Source organism: Protopterus annectens, chromosome 11.part0, assembly GCF_019279795.1.
Source record: "Protopterus annectens isolate FY-2018-M chromosome 11.part0, PAN1.0, whole genome shotgun sequence".
NCBI lineage: Eukaryota > Metazoa > Chordata > Ceratodontiformes > Protopteridae > Protopterus > Protopterus annectens.
This window is the reverse complement of record NC_056745.1, coordinates 371,601,240-371,623,232: the sequence shown is the minus strand read 5'-3', so window position 1 is coordinate 371,623,232 and position 21,993 is coordinate 371,601,240. Positions and strand designations below refer to the sequence as shown.

At 33.7% G+C, this 21,993-nt stretch overlaps 1 protein-coding gene across 1 annotated transcript in view; it reads right to left on the bottom strand.

Moving 5' to 3' along the window:
• KITLG (KIT ligand) overlaps positions 1-2,036 on the bottom strand; it is a 585,654-nt gene extending 583,618 nt beyond the window's left edge. Inside the window, exon 1 of the mRNA XM_044087862.1 lies at positions 1,847-2,036. Coding sequence (XP_043943797.1) covers positions 1,847-1,861 — 15 coding nt within the window. The 5' untranslated portion in view covers positions 1,862-2,036. The remainder of the gene's footprint in view (positions 1-1,846) is intronic.
• Positions 2,037-21,993: the final 19,957 nt, after the last annotated feature.

The following is a 21,993-nucleotide window of genomic DNA, read 5'->3' as shown; positions in this document are numbered from 1 at the left end:
CATTGCAGCCTCATGTTTCAAATAAATTCATTCAGAAAGTTGTGAGCAAGCAAATCAGTGGAAATGCTTCTTCATGAATAGTTTGAGTGCACTCATGTTTTTTTTTTTTTTTCTGCAAGGGAGCGATCAGCTTTCGATTACTGACCTTTTTTCATTTTTTATATATCTTAAATGCATTTATATGTGAATTGTCCTAAAGTAGCAGCAGGCAGACGGAATATGGAACTGCAAGCCTGAATCAGTTGGAGGGCGCGGTGGAGTAGAATGTGTACTGCCAATGCAGGTAGGATTGTTGCCCAGAACGAACACCTGCGGGGCTGTCGGGTCGGGTACACATGCACACGCACACACACACCTGTTGGAATGTCCGCTCCTGCAGCCCCCGCCCTCACTAAATATGCAAATCGTGTGATAACAGGTAAAAAGCGCGGAAGCCTGCCGTGAGTCAGTTTAACCTGACGGCAGCCATGACGTGTGGAGGAGCTTCATTACCTCGGCTTCACCTTTGGGATCTGATGCCACACTAATCTCCTGTTACTGCAGTAATCACACTTATGAGCAAATAGCACAGAATAGCCACAGCCCCTGACCTTTACTCATATAATGAAAATGCTGTATGCCCCACTTGCAAACTTTTACTAGAAGTCAAATCATTTCATGGAATGTTTTACTTAAATGGCACTGGTATGGCAAGTGTTTTGTGAAGGGTTACCACATGTGTCTCTTTTTCCAGGCTTCCCTCATTTGGGCAGCTGCGTCTAATGGCATGAACATTTTCACTCACTCTTCTGATTGTTGCAGCAGACAATGATTGTCTACCCGAAACCACTTAGTATGATGTGAAATAACACAAAACCGATACAGTTCTGCAACGACTCTTTATCTAGGCAATAATGTGAGACCCAATACCCGTCCCAGCCACCTCAATCATTTGCAAACAGAATATATACGCCTTGCAAAATCCTTCCTGTGAAGAAAAAGTTCCAAGCTGATTATTCATCCTACTTGAGAAGGTGGAAACCCTATTTAAAGCCATCTTTCAATCGAATGTAGTTAATATCTAAAGAAACAAAATAAGGAATGGAGAAGGACTGTGATGCTGCTGTTAGCAAAGGGTGTCACAGATAGCAAATGTGTACTTGAACACTACAAACACTTATTACATTTACTTGTCTGACTTGTTGCATTTATGTGGATTTCTAACTTGTTTTATGCAGATACATGAAAGGAAAAGAAAAGCCAGAACTTTGTTTAAATGATTTGCATTATGCACGCATTAAAGAGCAACTGAAGGGACACATTTTTAAATTATCTAGATATATAACACTATAGGTTTTTTAAAATGTTGCTGCGGTTACTAGAAGACTATCCCTTTTATCTAGGTTTTACTAACTAGCTTCTTTGCCGGGTGAGAACTCAGGAGCTTTTTCTCAAAGGGTAGTGAACGCCTAACAAAATTGTCAGTTTGTCTTTGGCTGTAATCAGTCAACAACTGCTAGCATGCATCCTTGCTGCTGCAGCAGACCATAGGTTTGCGTTCTATTTGAATTTGCAAAAATGAGTTATAAAAAATGTATACTGCCTAAATGCTGTGCATGTTTCTTCGTGCATAAAAACAAGCATGACTTTACAAAACAGTTCAATAGCATGCCATCTGTATACAGAGACAGAGATGAAACCGTCCTTGTCCACTACATGGAAAAAAACTCCGGCTCCTTGACTCCAACGTTATCACTAACTAACAATGGCCAAACCTTCAAAGGTCCAACCAGAAAACCATTCGGCCAGAGACTGCAACTTCAGCGTACAAGTAATTCGAAATGGATAAGAACTGGGACACACTTACTTTTGTTTTCTTCATATGGAAAGAGAAAAGTAATCCCAAATAGGCAGCGTGTTTAAAATCCCTTTGGTCAGTGAGACGCTACAGCATTGCATATTGTCTCCACAAAAATCTCAATTTCTAACGCACTCAACTCCACCTCGCAGCAGCAGCTATCCAGAACTATTGAAAGGGTAAGGGACTGAGCACTCTGGATATATATATATATAAAGAATTTCCTCCTCTAGCAAGGCACGCCTCCTAGCTACTTAACTGCACAACAAAGTGCGGCTAATGTCGCTCTGCAAAGGCATAAATGTTCAATATCGCACGCTTTAAGTAGCTCTGTAACTTATCTGCTAATACTTGCAATTCTTTCAATGCAATGTTTTTGGACTCTTGCAAAGTTAAAAATGATGTTTTTTTTTAATTTTGTGGTTAGTTTTAAAACGCTGCTGACACAGATTTCATGCTAGTAAAAAAATCAACAGCGATTGTTTCTGTGTATCCGCACCCCCCCCCCCCTTCTCCTCTACCAAGAGATATTATTTGGGTGTCGCTCATACCTCTCAACCTCTTAGAGCAAGAAATCTGGACAAAGCCATAAATAACGGGGGGCGACAAATGCCAAATAATAATAGGGACAGTTTTTAAATATTGCTCTTACGAACTTAAAAAAGTAGATAGAATAACAGGTTTTGCATTAGCATGCATTTTTCTTATATGTATGAAGTCTGAAACTCAAATGATTTGCCAGTAATTTGATAGAAAACCGCAGTTTTTATTGAAGAATGAACCAAACATATAAGGCAAAAATCTGGACATTCTGTAAAAAATCTATACAGCTGATAGGCATGGTATCGCGCTTTTAACGTTAATGCACAAACTACTGTGTGTTTATTTATTTATTTATTTATTTATTTTTGAAAACAGTATCATGCATACATATGTTACGGAAAATGTGCTACACATGCCTCATACTTTTAGCAATGAGGAATTTGTGCAGACCTAGTTCAGACAGTGATTTATCAATGTAAGGGTCTTATATCTCAAGTGTGCTAAAACAGATGAGTAACTTAAACGAAGAAAGGGCAAATTTCATGGAAAACACAGGATATTATAAATCATAGTATGTGAGAGGCATGGAAGGGAATCTAGTTCTAAACTATTCAGCTTTTCATGACTAGTTTCTCTAACCCCATATACGACTTCAAGGAGGACAGCTTACATTTTATTTTAATAATTAGTAACAATGCAACATAGTTAGTTATTACACTTATTTACATCTTTACTAGATTCCGTAGGAAAGTAAAAGAACAGACAAGATTGTTCAGCCTCTGCAAGCAGGAGTATAGAAACCTGGCTAACTTTGATAGTCAGTCATGACTACTATTTTTAGTACCCCAAAAGAAACTGTGTCCTAAAACATGAGTTTTTCTGAGGCTTGTGACAACAAAGCTAGCCAGGATTCTAGACTCCTACTTACAGGGACTTAACAATCCTGACTGTTCTTTTAAGTTTTGTTTGTGACTTTTGCACCCAAAGAATTTTGATAGCCTAAGTCTGATTGCTAGACTTCACCCCAGATCCACCAAGGGTCCCTAAAAGGTTTTATTTTTGTTTTTGTCTGTTAAGTTTAGATTCCATAGGAATGCAAGCATCATCCTCTAGGTTACACTGTGTGTGCACCTGGAACAGGTGCCAGATTCTTTTGCTTATTCATTTGCAGATGTGATCTGGTTCTCTTAGATTAATACACACTCATAAATGCACACATACACACAAATGCACACACATATAGAGAGATGGATAGATAGACAGACAAATAGATAGATAATAGGTGCACAACTAGGGGAATGCACACCATAAACCAAACATAGGATCATAGGATTGTAGGAAGTTACTAGGCTACTGGCCCTAAGGCCCTTACAAGCCTAGCCAAGAACCTAGCCCATGTTCCAAGTCAGCACCCAATGCCCCTGTCCAGCAGGGACACTGGTGCAATCCCAAGGGTGTATTTTCTGTTCCCCATCCAGTTATCCAGGTTAATGAGGTACTCTGTTTGATGTGGAGAAAGAGTCTGTTCCACAGAAGGGGGAGTCTCTGCAACACAAATCTGTCCCACCAACAAGTTCTATTGATGTGACAGACCAGGCTGAGGTCGCGTATGTACATTACTCGAGTGGAGCCTGACTTGTGGATATTAATTACGGGATAATTTGTGGGGACATCACTCCCTCCCCAAAGGGGATGATGATGCATTTTTTGGCATTCAGTTTGAGGCCATGTATCTGGCACCAGTCATTTGTTTGGGTGAGACCATCTTGGAGGATGTCCACATCACTAGGGGAAATGATGACAGCATCCAGCTTGCAGTCATCTGCAGATATGGTCAGCCATAGCCCACTGGTTTTGGTGTGCACCTCAAAAAAGTATATCCCAAATAACAGAGGCCCCAAGACTGATCCCTGGAGTACGCCACTTGTTATGGATCTACTGCTTGAGGTGGCTTCCCCTATTTTGACTAGGTGGGTTCTATCAGTGAACCAGTTTGCTACCCATCTGGTAACATATGGATTGATACCTAGTTGAGAGAGTTTATCTATTATACCTGAGGTGGGTATAGTATCAAAGGCTTTGGCTAAGTCATGGTAGGTGGTGTGCACCATCTTCCCTTCGTCCATGGCTTTGGAGACTGTCTCAAATAATTCAACCAAATTTAACAGGCACGACCTCCCCTTGACAAAACCAAACTGTGTGGGATTGAGTGTTTGGAGGTTGCTAATGTCCTTGTTAAGGAGATACATGATAATCTGCCCCACAGCCTTGCAGGTCAGTCTAGTTAGGTTGATGGGCGTATAATTTCCTGGATCGGTGAATTCTCCACCTTTGTGCAACAGGATGATAGTGGCTGTCCTCCACTTGGCTGGGATGAAGCCAGTACTCAGACTTTGGTTGAAAAGGGTGCCTAATGGTGCTGCAAGTTCCTGCCTGAGTTCATGTAGGATGCAGCCTGGGATGTTATCAGGTCCCATGTAGCATGTATTTTTTGCCTTTGAGAGGCAAGTGATAACTTGCTCCCTAGAGACATGGGGAGGGGGCAGGTGCTGGAGATGTCCTGATTTACTGATGAGGAGGACAGAGGGGTGAAGTTTTCACTGAATCTGTCTGCTAGAAGGTTGGCTATTTCTACTGTGTTTGTGTATGTGGTGTCCTTGACCACCACTTCTGAGCAGATCAGAGTGCTTCGTTTGACATTACGGACATATGTGAAGAAGGCCTTATGATTATCTTTAGTAGATGTGGCCAGTTTGGACTAAAAGTTTGCTTTGGAGGATCTCATTAGTGCTCTTATTTGCTAAGGACAGATTGCTGCCAACTAGACACCTGCTCCTTCTTGGTCCTGGACAGCAATTTTTTATTTTATTATACAGCTTATTTATTGCAGATGTCCACCAGACAGGTTTACTCTTCCTTGAGGAGAAGGATTTCATCCTTTTAGGTATTCCTGATTCCATGCAGCTATATAAATGCTTGTATAATACTCTGGTGTAGGTTCATAGTTTCATAGGTGTGTACTAGGCTAATGGCTCTGGAGTCTTTACAAGCCTAGCCCATAGGATTACCCTGGCATCATGCCACCCGACCTTAGTTCCCAGTGCCTCTGTCAAGTACACCCACTGGAGTGATCCCTGGGGTGAATTTTCTATTTCCCATCCACTAATCAAGATTTCCCTTGAAGAGGGCCAGTGAGGTGCTCTGTTTGACATGTATGGGAAGTCTATTCCATAGCATAGGCAGTCTCTGGGTTATGAACCTGTCCCTCCAGCTTGTTCTGTTGATTGTGGTAATGAGGTTGAGGTCTCTAGAGCTGTGGTGTGGAGAGATTGGGATTTCTTTAGATGTAACATTTCTAACAGAGCTGGGTCAGACATGACTTTGTAAGTCAAGCAGAGATCGCTTCTAAGTAGGCGATATGAGACAGAGAATAGTTGAAGTTGTTTGAGTCTATTCATATAGGACAAGTGTTTAAGGCTTAGGATCCTCTTTGTGAGGTACTTTTACATGTTTTGAAAATTCAAAATACATGCCACAGTTTTCTGGAGTGTTAAGATTCAGGTGATAGTTTACTTGTGAGGAATCACTTAAATTTCAGAAGTTAAAATAATAAAACAGCGTTAGAGCTTATTCACATAATAACAGAAATAAATAATTCTGAATATCACATCAAAAATGTTACTAAACCATTTCCGTTTTTACATCAGAACATGACAACATTCCATGTACATTTCTCGACCCAAGAGTCAACAAAAACACACTACCCATTGTGAATTTTCAGTGGATCCATAGTTAATATTCATACTGCCAGACACTGCGCCAAGAATCCCTGCAACATGACAATGCACAAAAACAGCTTTAGCACTGTTAAACTATAAAGCATTTTTGCTGGGGGCAAGCTGTACTTCACCCCTTCCCCATTTCTAAATACATTAATGCTGGAGGTAAGGAAAAACTTCCTTAATCTCCACTTCCATGATCTCCTTGAAATCAATGCATAGTATTGGATTAAGGAGACGAGTCAGTTTAATAAAACTGGTTAGCCAATTCTTGTCATACATATGCAATGTTAACATGTATCCCAATCCAAGTTTTACTTATATATCTATCTCTTATCTATCTATCTATCTATCTATCTATCTATCTATCTATCTATCTATCGAATGGGGTATTTATTCCATAATTAATTAGTTTGCTGAAATACTAGCTGACAATGCCAGAAGCAATAAATTTGATCAAATAGTTCAAAAGTTCATCAAAGGTTTGCGGCATCTTATTCCACTAACAAATATAAGCCCTAGATACCCACTCTACCATGTTTAAACTAAGAATGAAGAACAACTCAATCAAATCAAAATACTCAGTCACAGATTTCTCCAGCTAAGTAACACTGCTAGGAATCAGATAATTTCAAAAACAGATTGCTGGCATTAATGGCTTAAGTTTTTTAATAACTCACGGGATGATGGGTTCGCAACTAGATACAGCAAGTCTAATAGCAGATACATTTTCTTCAAACATAATGAAAACTATCAAAATTAATTGTGTGTGTGTGTGTGTGTGTGTGTGTGTGTGTGTGTGTGTGTGTGTGTGTGAAGAGGACCTGTGTAACAAAACAGATGTCATCATGCTTGTCACAAATGAAATTATAATCAATGAATTCTGATAACATGTATTGTGGTTTTCTATATATAATTAAGGAGATCATAACAAAACAAATAATCACTTCTACTAAAGAACTCATACGATGGCTATGTTCTTGATTTCTGGCACAAGGCTATTGTAGTTCAGTCATGTCAGATGTAAACAATTACTGGCCAATCAGTGTTACCTGTTTGTTTGTTTGTCTTTTCAGCTTTTCCCGGTTAGGGGGCGCCACAGTGGAACTCCGGTCTGTTAATGATTGGCAGTAGATTTTTATGGTGCCGAGTTACCAGCCCGACGCCACCGATGATCTATATAAAACAATGGAATCTGCCATAATGGAGTTTATTCATATTCGGTACAGTAAAGTCCTCTTCTTCTCCATACGCAACAGAAATGGTCTATGAAAGGGTGATCATAATTTTTTAATTTGATGGTATTTTTGAAGCATGAACGGGTATAATTCACAATACTTATCTAGCAGTTTAAGCAGATTAAGGTAATGAACTGCTAATGATCTTCATGTTGTAGTCCAAAGTTCAGTGTCTTAAATCTCTGTCTTCTACTGTTTGATTGAGAGCAAGCAACTTAACAAAACAGTTCTTCTGGGTTATAGACATGAGGGAAGCAGGACAGTTTGACCCCAGATAATTTGATCCTGGATGTTTTGACCCTGGACAGTTTGACCCCAATGCAAATAGATACACATTCATATTAAAATTCACATTTATTGTCTATAAGAATATTTTATTAGACTCCGCAGTGGTGCAGCAGTAGCGTTGTTGCCTCACAGCAAGAGGTTCTTCCGTTTGATTCTCGGCTGGAGTGTGGGGAGTACCTTCTGTGTGGAGTCTGCATGTCCTCCCCGCGGTTGGGTGAGCGTTCGAAAGACATGCGTAAATGGGTGTGCCTTCGTTGAAGGTTGAACGTTGAGCTGGCACCTCGGCTTCGTCAAAATCTACTGCCAATCATTAGTGGACCGGGATTCTGCTGTGGTGACTCCTAACCGGGAAAAGCTGAAAGACAACAACAAGAATATTTTATTAGACAGTTTGACCCTGGAAGATTTGACCCCAGACCATTTGACCCCAATTCAATTTAATAAATGCATTTTACTACTTAATATTTTAATTAGGAATTTTACATTGGAATTTAATGTATTATTTAATATTTTAATATGTACATTTTAATTTATTTAACATTTTATTTAATACATATATATGATTAATTTAATTAACAATAGTTGTTAACATGCTAAGAATAACATAAATCAGGAATTTTACATTGGAAGTTAACATATTTAACATTTTAGACATTGCAATAGTAGATTAATATTAATAATATTATCATTTTATGTAGATCAAATGCAAATGTTTTAAAGTTTTATATATATATATATATATATATATATATATATATATATATATATATATAGGTTCACTTCAAAATCCTGAAAGCTCAAAATCCTTAATCTCAAAATCCTCAACTCAAAATCCTGAAAGCTCAAAATCCTTAAAACTCATAATACTGAATCTCATAATACTGAAAAACATACAGGACACCAACACTGACTATATTGCATCAGAGATATTTTGAGTTTAGAATTTTGAGATTCAGGATTTTGAAGTGAATCTATATATAAATATATATATATATATATATATATATATATATATATATATACGGGTCTACTTTGAAACATCTAAAACCCATAACATCTAATTTTGTTAACATTGAGACCAGAACATCTAAAACCCGCAACATCGAATTTCATAACATCTAACACTACAAAGCACAAGAAAATAACATCCCTTCCACATATAACAACACCAAACTCATGTTTTACTACATTTTTGCAGGGGGGCAAGCCCCCTTGCACCCCCCATGTGGGGGGCCCCTCCCCCTCACACCCCCAATAAACTAAATATACCAACTCCAAGATCACACTACAATGGGATAAAATTAATTTCCTAACCCCAATGTATCAAGCCCCCCCTGCAGAAATGTAGTAAAAAGTGTGTTTGGTAGTTTGGTGTCATTATGGGTTTTAGATGTTTTGAGCTTTAGATGTTTTGTAGGGGACCTACATATATATACATATATATATATATATATATATATATATATATATAGTTCCACTTAAAAACATCAAAATTCTAAACCATCGAAATTCATATGGTAGAAACCATATAATCGAGTGTTTAGAACATTGATGTTGTCAAGGGAAAGAAAAAGGTAAGTAAAAAGGGAAAAAGCTAGTGTTTCTGTAGGGCAGCAAGGTGCACTGCACACTGTGTCTATGAATGTGCCATCTCTGTGATGGCACTGCAGACAGGGTATGGGAAATCTCCCGTTTAAGCGCTTCTGCATTTAGTGCTAAAAATGCAGATTTCTCTTTACCCCACTGTAGTGCGATCTTGGAGTTGGTTTATTAAAGTTGGGGGGTGTGGAGGGCGCAGACCCCCACATGGGGGGTGCAGGGGGTGAAGCCCCCCTGCATAAAATAGTTTTTAGAGTTTTTTTCTTTTTTTATGTTCCCTTTGAGTCTTCGATGGTTTGAAACTTGATGTTCTGGTCTCGATGATCAGAATTTCGATGTTTCAAACTTTCAATGATTCAAAGTGGAACTATATATATATATCTATATATATATCTATATATATATATATATATATATATATATATATATATATATATATATATATATGGATCCCTATTAGAAGATAGAAATTTCATTTGGCTGAATCCCATTTGACTGAGACCATAAGACTGAAATTTCAAAATACTGAAAAATCACTTAACTGAAACCCATAATACTGAATCAACCATAAGAGTTAGACCATTATGAAATTATGTGTGAATAATATTTTGTTCTGCTTAATGTCAGGTTATTTTCTGCACAATTGCGTACAATTTTCATATGTTTTTACAATTCTTGCTGATTGTTATAAACTATTATAAAGCCTTATTATAGGATCAAAATGTCGGGGGTCAAAACGTCCTGTACCCAGTATGTGCATAGTGGTATTACTTAACAAATGACTAAAATATGTAAATAGGAAAAGTTAACTGTGAATGCTTCTTTCCTGGATCATTTTGTTTGAGGGTTTATTTGCAAGTGATACTTTATGAGCATATACTTTTCACTCAAAATAGTGTGAACATATGTCAGATCTGTTCATACACTGGTAATTTTGTCATTGCACCATATATGCTTTATCAATTTATAGAATGTGCATTGATTGGCTTGGAGGGAGTCACATGATTTGAGTTTAATTAAAGTGTTGTTAGCAGGTTAGGAGTCAATGACTGAAGAAGCCAAAGGATGAAATGGCTTCAGGTTTATTGCCTGTTTGATGTTATTATACTTAACGAAGAAACAGGATATGTGAAAGTGAAATTATATACTGGATTTTTCTTAAATGCATACAATTAACACACAAATTTCATTAAATGAGAGTAGACATAATAACAGTTGATGAAACACAGACTTGACAGTAGAATACAGCACTACTCGAAGATAAACAGCAGTATCCCACAAGACTGTAGACAAGATCCCTTCACTTTCAACTAATATTAAATGTAAATGGTATATCTATGGATAATGAAATATATTCATTTTTAGTAACATTAGATGTTTAGATGACTAGATATTTGTGAATATAGCTATGTCAATAAAAGCAGACAAAGTTGTCTAAGATAGGATGCAGAAAAAAATAAATAAATATTTAATGCAGTAACAGTAGCTTCATTTTTAATGGCAATAAATGTAGCATCATTAAACTTCCTAAATAACATAAACATGGATTATGAAATAAATGGTCAAACCAAGTGGAGAATGCAGTTAAAGGCCTCAGAGTACTATACAGGGCAACCATTTAGAACTGACAGTGCCTGTCCACTGCAATAAATAAATAAATAAAGAAAAAAGAAAAAATAATGCCTGATTTAGTATTTTTCAGTGTCTTTCCACTACAGTAATGAATCCAAATTCTGTAGCCTAAATTTAGCTTTTTGTCTCCATCTTTAAATTCAAGACACCCTGTGGATGCTCAGTTGTCTAAGTCATTCCCAGAGCAGTAAGATGCTCATGGCTCATTCATTCCCTTTTGTACAAGAGTAGAGTACATGACGCAGGGCTGCCATCTGTGTGTGGGATCAGGTTCTTCAACTTATGAACTGGTACTTCTGTGTAACTGTGCTTATTTACAAGGTATTTGATTTTTTTATAACTTTAAGGAACAGAAATGGAGGTAACCTTTGTACCCATTTATGCAAATTAGTATGATGGTTATTTTGTCTTAATTACCATCTATAATACATCAAATCATTTTCGCCTTTTGAATATTGTTATCTAACATCAATAATTGGTTGATTGCGCTATGGCTTGGTGAGGGTCAAAAATGGATCTGGAAATATTTATGCAATATTTGAACAGTAATGATTTTGGTTTAAGTCTTATGTTCAGCAGCTCACTAAATGTTTAGAACACCTAATGGAAAATATTACCCCTTTTTGTACAATTATTTTTTTGCAGGTAAGCGTGATTAATCTCCTGAATGGTTTCTTATTAACATTTGTTTATCAAAAGCCTTTCTCCAGTAATTCACTTCTTTTGGCTTGCATTTGTTATTCTAGACATACTTTTGCTATTATACTAAAATCACAGTTTATTATGGTGAAATAGGTCTATGCTAGTAAGACGAATTGTAAAGAACAAAAAAATAAGAATTTGACCTATCATTTACGGCTTGGGGTTATAATTTAGAAATTATTCAGTAGGGACTAATTGAGGTTTGCATAAGATCTAGGGATCAGTGAAGCATTGCATAGTACTTCAACATATAGGCTTGTCCACAAGTATGTCAATAATATGCTTAAAATCATAAATATGGTGAATAAATTTTGGTAGCTACTTATTAATGATATTTTGTTGGAGGTTACATTGCAGAAGAGCGCAGATTTTCTTATAGGTGTTGTAAAAATCTTGTCAAACTGGTTGTTGAGCATAAAACCTTTGACCAGGTGTATAATAGGGATTAACCATGCTCTTTAAGTTTGGTTGCTTGTTTTCCTTGTGGATTAAATGTTATGTATAATGATTTGCTTCCAGTAAAAATTATACACTTGTGAGTATTGTAAAGGCATACACCATTCATGGTCTTATTACATGTCATTTGAAAGGAGTGATTTACCACTAGTATCTGACAGGCATTTTATACGGGCAAAATCTCACATATTTTGAGATAATGGGGAGGTGAACTTCTTAGTGACATTAGATGTCACAAAGAAACAAATGCTTTATTTAACTTGCAAAAGTATATTTGAGTTATGTGTTTACATTATAAGTGCTGATAAAGAGTAAAATAAAAATAATGGTTGAATGCTGTGGATAAGAAAGAAAAAGACAGATAATTTTATTTGAGGGTATATTTGCACCAGGTTTTAAATGATGCTTTATGAAACTATATTTTTTTACTCAGAAAAGTGTGAACTTTTGTCAGATTTGTTCAGTTGCTAGTAATCTTGTCATTACACAGTATATTTTATATCACCTTATAGAATGTGTTTATTTTAGAGGGAGTCAAATGATTGATTTTAGTTTGTAGGTTTTGAGTTTATGAATGAAGAAGCCAGTGACTGAAATGGCCTCAGATTTATATCCAGTCTGATAGCACTATATATATTTTTTCAAATTTTTTTTATTTTTCAAATACATTTGAATGAATTCCATAGTATTTATATGTAGCGTCTTAAATAACTATGTACACTATTTACATTAGCCTGACACTATAACAGATCTTAATGTATACAGTTACTTTATAAGTATGTCCAATTCATTATCAAAGTGTATAATCAATTATTGTGTAGTGTCAATCAATAATAAGACTTTTCCCAAAGGGTTATTGATAAATGGCTTTGGGTAAATTCTTAGTTCTTTTATTTTAATTTCCAATAATGCTGTGGTCTTCAGTTGGCTGTAGAAGTCTTCCAAAGTTGGTATTGTGTTTGTATTCCATCTTCTTGTTTTACACATCTTCTTGTTATTCACTTCCTTGAAATTGCAGATATAGTCCATACTAGATACATGTTTGACCTATTCAAATAAGGACCTTCATTTACATTTAATAATGCAAGAGCTTTAGTTAAATAAAATGATTTACTAAATAAAGCTTGCAGAAAGTTATTAATACCATTCCAAAATGGCTTAATTTTAACATAATCAAAGAAAATGTGGTTCCAATCTACATTGTGTACTTGCTCACATCTCCTACATATATTCCTTTTATGGAAGAACTAATTTTACTTATTCTATCTGGGGTTAAAAATGCTCTGTGCATACATTTCCAATTTAAAACTTTCCAGTATTGTGTAAAGGATGTATATTTTATCGATAATAAGATATTTGTTTTAATAGTTTTAATATCTTCCAACTGTATTGAGTGTCCTTTTGTTATATATTTCCAATATGAGGTTTTGGGTGTTGTTTTGTAGTTTATCAATAGCTTGTAAAATTTGAAATACTGTTTCCCATTTCAAAGTCATTATATATTTCATACATGCATTTCGTAAATTTAGATATTTTTTTAAATGGAGAACTGTTAATTATTCTACTTAAATCTTGTGAATATGACAGAATACTCTGTAAAGTTAGTCAGTCTTGTTATGGGATTTTGAATGTTGTTTTTATTACTTGCATATCTAAAACTTTTAGTTCTTTGATACATTGGAGACAACAAACAAATCCTTTCTGTTCCCAGGAATTAATAATTTCTCTCTATATTTTATGTGGAAAGTTCTTTGTGACTATAAATGGTGTTAAAAGATCAAACCAGATTTTTAAATCTATATTTGCATTAATAATTTTCCTAAATGAGTGAATGTAATAATTAAACATACGAGTTTTAGTGGGTTTAGTTATGTCATATTGTATACTAATACATATGTGCCATGGCAAATTGTTTTTATCTGTTATTTGAAAGGTTTTTTTTTTGTAAATCAAATTCATTTATTGATATTACAGTTAGTAATCCTTTCCAATTTTCAGAGTAATTTGGACTTATCCAATCTGAGATTGTTTTAGATATTGATGTTTTCATATATGTTTCTATATCAGGAAAGTTTAATCCTCCCTGATTCCATGGTCTGATATGATGTATTAAAGCTATTCTGTTTCTTTTGGGAAACTATAAAACTTTTATTAGGTATGAATTTATTTCTTTAAGAATATTCCTTTCTGGTAACAGTTGTATTGCCAAGGCTATATATAGGATCTTAGGCAGTAAAATCATTTTTATTAACTGTAGTCTATCTTCAAATGTTAATATTTATTTATTTATTTTATTTTTTATTTTAAATTTGTTAACTGGGATGGTCCAACTGGATGAGGTCCATTTACAGTGGAGGACCAGGGCGAAAAGCTCCACTTAATTAATACAATAGACAATGATAATAATACATAATGTAAAGTAAAGACTTTGGTATTGAGCAGTATTTTGTGCATAATAGAACAGTACACAAAAAAAGATCATATTATCTAATCATATAATATTATTTTGTTCCATTTTTCCACAGAGATTTTAATTGTATCGATGATTTTATTGTAGTTTTTGAGACTAATTCATTATTATCCTTGCATAACTCAATTCCTAGATATGTAAGGTAGATTCTTGATTCTCTATGATGTGATCCACCTTAGTCTGCAGTTCTTTTTAATTTAAAAATAAAAAAAAAATTGATTTTGATTTATTGAAATGGAGTCCTGAAGTTGTGTGAAATTTGTCAATTAATATATCTAATTCTTCTAATGTCTCTTTTGTATTAGATAATGTTAGTAATATCAATGAACAACAGCTGGACCCAAATTGCTACACCACAAAATGACACAACCAAGACAATAAAAACTTCTTTATTTCTCTAGTGCCTCGGCCACAGTAAGCCTTCAAGGAATAACAAACCACATATAGAAGCAGTTTAAATAATACCAGCTACAATCATTATTCATTAATCAAACAATCAAGCAATCAAACAATTGAACAATTTAAAAAGATAAAACAAACTTAAAACTATTTTGAACTATTTTAAACCACACTTCTCCAACAACAGTCTGTATTCAGACCTTTGGGTATCAAAGTGTTATATTTTAAAATAAAAATAGTTTCTTTTTTTAGAAGCAATTTCTTAATCATATTTACATCAAAATTACTTACAACCACTTGTTGCAAAATAGTCGCTTTTAGACTATCATATTGGTCACCATGATATTCATAAAAATGTTGAGCTAAAGGGCTCTCTAACTTGTTTACCTTAATATCTCTCAAATGTTCAAGTAACCTAATCTTAAACATTCTCTTAGTTTGACTGATATAAAACTTATCACATCCACATTTTATGGCATAAATAACTCTCTCTGTCCTACAATTATATGTCCCATTAGGTCTAAAAAAATATTATTAATATAAGGAAAAAAAAAATAATTATATATGGACAACCACTACATTTGCCACATGATGACATACCTCCACTAGCAATATGATGATATAATTTCAACTCTGGTCTAAAAAAAATTGTGTGTACAACCATATCCTTAATATTTCTACCCCTTTTGTAAGAAAATAATAATTTTTTATCCATTAAATTATTAAGTTCACCAAAATTCTTTAAACATCCCCAAAAATGTACTATATATTTTTTAATACTATCACTACAAACATTATAAGTAGAGACTAAAAATAAATTCTCTTTTTTTATACTATAACCACTATAACTATTGCCTCTATTTTTAGTAAGGATCTAGTAATATATCTAATATTAAGTACCTTTTGGATATCCAGATCAATTAATTTAACATCATACTCTCCTTTTATAAACATAGTTCTAGTATGCTGTATTTCCTTCATAAATATATCATCATCATTACATAAACGGGAAATTCTCAAATATTCAGCATACGGTAAGGCTTCAATGGTATGTTTAGGGTGACAACTAGTACCCATCAAAAAATTATGTGGCAAACCAAATTTCCTGTAAATACTTGTGCCAACATATTTTCCAACAATACCTTGCAAATTAATATCCAAAAAAGAAACTGTTTGTCCATATTGTAACCCATCAAAGGATATATCAAACCTATTATGGTGAATTTCCTGTACAAAATTTAATACCAGATGTATACCCTCTTCACATAAAAAAATCAAATCATCAATATATCTAAAATAAAATTTCACATACTTTTTAACAAATGAGTTAGTATAAATACATTCTTGTTCAACCAATCCCATAAAAATGTTAGCATACATGGGTGCAAATGGAGCACCCATCGCTGTACCCTGTATTTGATGAAAAATCTGATTATCAAAATAAAAACAATTATTTTCCAAACAAAATTTCACTAAATCCAAAACATAATATGTAAGAGGATGATCACCCATTTGTTTGTATGCTTCCAATCCAAATACATGTTTAATATTAGTGTAGAGACTCTTCACGTCTAATGTAATCCAGTACATGTTGTCCTTCCATATAACATCTTTTATTTTATTTAAAAAATCAAAGGAGTCTTGTATATAAGAAGGAAGCTTTTGTGCTTCCTTTAATAATACCTGATGTAATATGACTCCCAGATTATGTAAAAAATATTTACTGGCTGAAACTATAGGTCTACCAGGAGGATTATTAATATTTTTATGAATTTTAGGTAAGCAATAAAAATAGGCTGGACCTGTATCTAAAGTTATCAGCTTATTCCTAACATCCGTTTCAGACCAGTAACCTAATCTCAGACCTCTCTGTATTAAACATATGTAACTATCTTTAGCTCATTCAATAACGTCACTCCTCACTATACAATAAACTGTTTCATCCTTTAATAAATCTAAACACATGTTTAAATACTGTGTATAATGCATAATAATTATTTTATTCTCCTTATCAGAAGGCTTTATGACCAACTCTTTCTGTTTAGAAAAATTAACTAATTCTAACCATTCATTCCTAGTTAAATTTTAATCCACCTGTTTCTTATCAAAATTCTTTAACAACAAATCTACTTCAAATTCAACCATAGCTTGAAATCTTTTGATGCCTTCATGAGAACAAGGAGTCATACAATCACTTTTTGTAGCCACCAATGAAGTATCTATAACACAATAAGCATTAAAATCACTTGAACAAGATATAAACAAATCATTTGTGTCAATATCTACTACATCTTCATCGATGCTACATGTGTTATCTAACTCAGTTTCAACAACCCTCTCAGAGGAAAAATACTGAAAATAATACCATAAATGCAGTTTCCTAACAAATCTGAAAAACTCTATTTTGCATTCAGATAATTTAGGTAATACAGTCGGGTACAAATTTTAATCCATGATTTAACACAGTAATAATACTGTCATTGATAAAACAACCAGATAAATTAACCACATTATTAAGATTAAGACATATATTAGTACCATTTAGTCCTTTTGTTGTCATGCCACTGGTATTGAGGCCCTCCTCTATTATGTTCTTGTTCAGCATAACTTCTTTTCTGTTGTCTACCATAGTCTCGCAGTGGACGAAAATGCTCAGGAAAATACCGGTCATCTACCGGAGATGGCAAAGGTGGAAACTCATTGGCATCTTTCTCACTATAGTGTCTATCTTGTGCACTAACCGGCAAATCAACGCTAGTCGCACTAGCAGTTCTGTCTCTCGCCCAAGCATTACCACTAGGCTGGTGAGCTTTAGAGCGTGAACATTGATTGGATCCCCTGAAGAAGGCAGTACCTCTTTCAAAATCACGGAGATCTCTCTAGATTTTATACATCTTTTGTTCAACAACTTTCTTTTCCTGTAGATTTACCTTGTCCTGAATATCACGTAAACAGGTCTCAAGTCTAGTTCTATCTAGTACAGACATTATGTTAGTGCACATCATGTTAATATCTTTCTTCAAATTAGCTAATTTAATAATATCTCTCTCAACCAGAATTTTAATCCACTCTTTAGAGCACTGATGTGCTGCACATTCCCATCTCTGCTGAAATGGCTTATCAGCAGAACACGCAACATTAAATGGTTCAGAGGGAAATTTCACGGCTCTCAGCCCTCGTGGAATGATATCCAAACCCAAATATCTTTGCAGGCTGGTATAATTGTAAAATGTAGACATTTCTTTATTCATTAGATTACTAAGCTTAGAAATCAGTGTTTTTACCTCTGTCGGGAAGTCCATGGAACGTTTACCAATATTGGCAAAAGGATTGTTCATACGTTTATTTTGTGTTTCTGCTAAGAAACGCTCCCATACTGGAACACCCAAACCATTATCACTGCCTGTGTTCATATCGGAATGGTCAGACTCACGATTAGAATTAACATTCAGGAAACCATCAATAGTCTGCTGAGAGGTACCACCACTGTCTTCTCTAAAGATATGTGGAATATTAGTAGCTGGATCACTGGCCATAGAAAAAAATACCAACGAACAACAGCTGGACCCAAATTGCTACACCACAAAACAACACAACCAAGACAATAAAAACGTCATTATTTCTCTAGCGCCTCGGCCACAGCAAGCCTTCAAGGAGTAACAAACCACATATAGAAGCAGTTTAAATAATACCAGCTACAATCATTATTCATTAATCAAACAATCAAGCAAACAATTGAACAATTTAAAAAGATACTACAAACTTAAAACTATTTTGAACTATTTTAAACCACACTTCTCCAACAACAGTCTGTATTCAGACCTTTGGGTATCAAAGTGCTATATTTTAAAATAAAAATAGTTTCTTTTTTTAGAAGCAATTTCTTAATCATATTTACATCAAAATCACTTACAACCACTTGTTGCAAAATAGTCGCTTTTAGACTATCACATTGGGCACCATGATATTCATAAAAATGTTGAGCTAAAGGGTTCTCTAACTTGTTTACCCTAATATCTCTCAAATGTTCAAGTAACCTAATCTTAAACATTCTCTTAGTTTGACCAATATAAAACTTATCACATCCACATTTTATGGCATAAATAACTCTCTCCGCCCTACAATTATATGTTCCATTAGGTCTAAAACTAATATTATTAATATAAGGAAAAAAAATTAATTATATATGGACAACCACTACATTTGCCACATGACGACATACATCCACTAGCAATATGATGATATAATTTCAACTCAGGTCTAAAAAATTTTGTGTGTACAACCATATCCTTAATATTTCTGCCCCTTTTGTAAGAAAAAACTAATTTTTTATCCATTAAATTATTAAGTTCACCAAAATTCTTTAAAAATCCCCAAAAATGTCCTATATATTTTTTAATACTATCACTACAAACATTATAAGTAGAGACTAAAAATAAATTCTCTTTTTTATACTATAACCACTATAACTATTGTCTCTATTTTTAAGTAAGGATCTAGTATTATATCTAATATTAAGTACCTTTTGAAGTCTTCCAAAGTTGGTATTGTGTTTGTATTCCATCTTCTTGTTTTACACATCTTCTTGTTATACACTTCCTTGAAATTGCAGGTATAGTCCATACTAGATACATGTTTGACCTATTCAAATGAGGACATTCATTCACATTTAATAATGCAAGAGCTTTAGTTAAATAAAATGATTTACTAAATAAAGCTTGCAGAAAGTTATTAATACCATTCCAAAATGGCTTAATTTTAACATAATCAAAGAAAATGTGGTTCCAATCTACATTGTGTACTTGCTCACATCTCCTACATATATTCCTTTTATGGAAGAACTAATTTTACTTATTCTATCTGGGGTTAAAAATGCTCTGTGCATACATTTCCAATTTAGAACTTTCCAGTATTGTGTAAAGGATGTATGTTTTATCGATAATAAGATATTTGTTTTAATAGTTTTAATATCTTCCAACTGTATTGAGTGTCCTTTTGTTATATATTTCCAATATGAGGTTTTGGGTGTTGTTTTGTAGTTTATCAATAGTTTGTAAAATTTGAAATGCTGTTTCCCATTTCAAAGTCATTATATATTTCATACATGCATTTCGTAAATTTAGATATTTTTTTAAATGGAGAACTGTTAATTATTCTACGTAAATCTTGTGAATATGACAGAATACTCTGTAAAGTTAGCCAGTCTTGTTGAGGAATTTTGTATGTTGTTTTTATTACTTGCATATCTAAAACTTTTAGTTCTTTGATACATTGGAGCCAACAAACAAATCCTTTCTGTTCCCAGGAATTAATAATTTCTCTCTATATTTTATGTGGAAAGTTCTTTGTGACTATAAATGGTGTTAAAAGATCAAACCAGATTTTTAAATCTATATTTGCATTAATAATTTTCCTAAATGAGTCAATGTAATAAATAATCATACGAGTTTTAGTGGGTTTAGTTACGTCATATTGTATACTAATACATATGTGCCATGGCAAATTGTTTTTATCTGTTATTTGAAAGTTTTTTTTTTTTGTAAATCAAATTCATTTATTGATATTACAGTTAGTAATTCTTTCCAATTTTTAGAGTAATTTGGACTTATCCAATCTGAGATTGTTTTAGATATTGATGTTTTCATATATGTTTCTATATTAGGAAAGTTTAATCCTCCCTGGTTCCATGGTCTGATATGATGTATTAAAGCTATTCTGTTTCTTTTGGGAAACTATAAAACTTTTATTAGGTATGAATTTATTTCTTTAAGAATATTCCTTTCTGGTAACAGTTGTATTGCCAAGGCTATATATAGGATCTTAGGCAGTAAAACCATTTTTATTAACTGTAGTCTATCTTCAAATGTTAATATTTATTTATTTATTTATTTTTTATTTTAAATTTGTTAACTGGGATGGTCCGACTGGATGAGGTCCATTTACAGTGGAGGACCAGGGCGGAAAGCTCCACTTAATTAATACAACAGACAATGATAATAATACATAATGTAAAGTAAAGACTTTGGTATTGAGCAGTATTTTGTGCATAATAGAACAGTACACAAAGAAAGATCATATTATCTAATCATATAATATTATTTTGTCCATTTTTCCACAGAGATTTTAATTGTATTGATGATTTTATTGCAGTTTTTTGAGACTAATTCATTATTATCCTTGTATAACTCAATTCCTAGATATTTAAGGTAGATTCTTGTTTCTCTATGATGTGATCCACCTTAGTCTACAGTTCTTTTTTTATTTAAAAATAAAAAAAAATGATTTTGATTTATTGAAATTGAGTCCTGAAGTTGTGTGAAATTTGTCAATTAATATATCTAATTCTTCTAATGTCTCTTTTGTATTAGATAATGTTAGTAATATGTCATCAGCAAATAGCATTACTTTAGAACTGTATCATTCATAAACATCTATTCTTTTGATTTTTATATTGTTACAAATTGAATCTGCTAATATTTCAATAGGCGGAGCAAATAGAATCAGTGACATGGGACATCCTTGTTTAGTGCCTTTTGTTATATGTATAGGTTCAGAGGTAAAAGGACCTAACTTGACATACGATAAATTATTTGTATATATATTTTTTAGGAGATAAACAAAGGATGCAGGAAATTCAAAAAGCATTAGGATTTTGAATAAATAGTCCCAATTTAGGGAATCAAATACTTTCTCTATATCTAAGCCAATTATGAGTGTTTCTTTGTTTTCTTTATTAACATAATCTGTAAAAGAAATTATCCTTTTAATATTGTCATGTGTGTGTCTATGAGATACAAATCCAGTTTGATCATTATTTATTGTTTTGGATAGTGGTATTTTAATTATGTTAGTTAATATTGTCATAGATATCTTATAGTCATTATTTAATAAGGTCTATATGAGGTACAGAGGTTTGGGGATTTGTTTCCTTTATGATTGGTGTGATTAAGGAATATCTCCAAGAGGGTGGTATTAAAGCTTGTGAGTGAATTCTTAATAGAATTTTATGGAAGAGGAATAGTATTTTTGAAGGAAAAAGTATATATATTT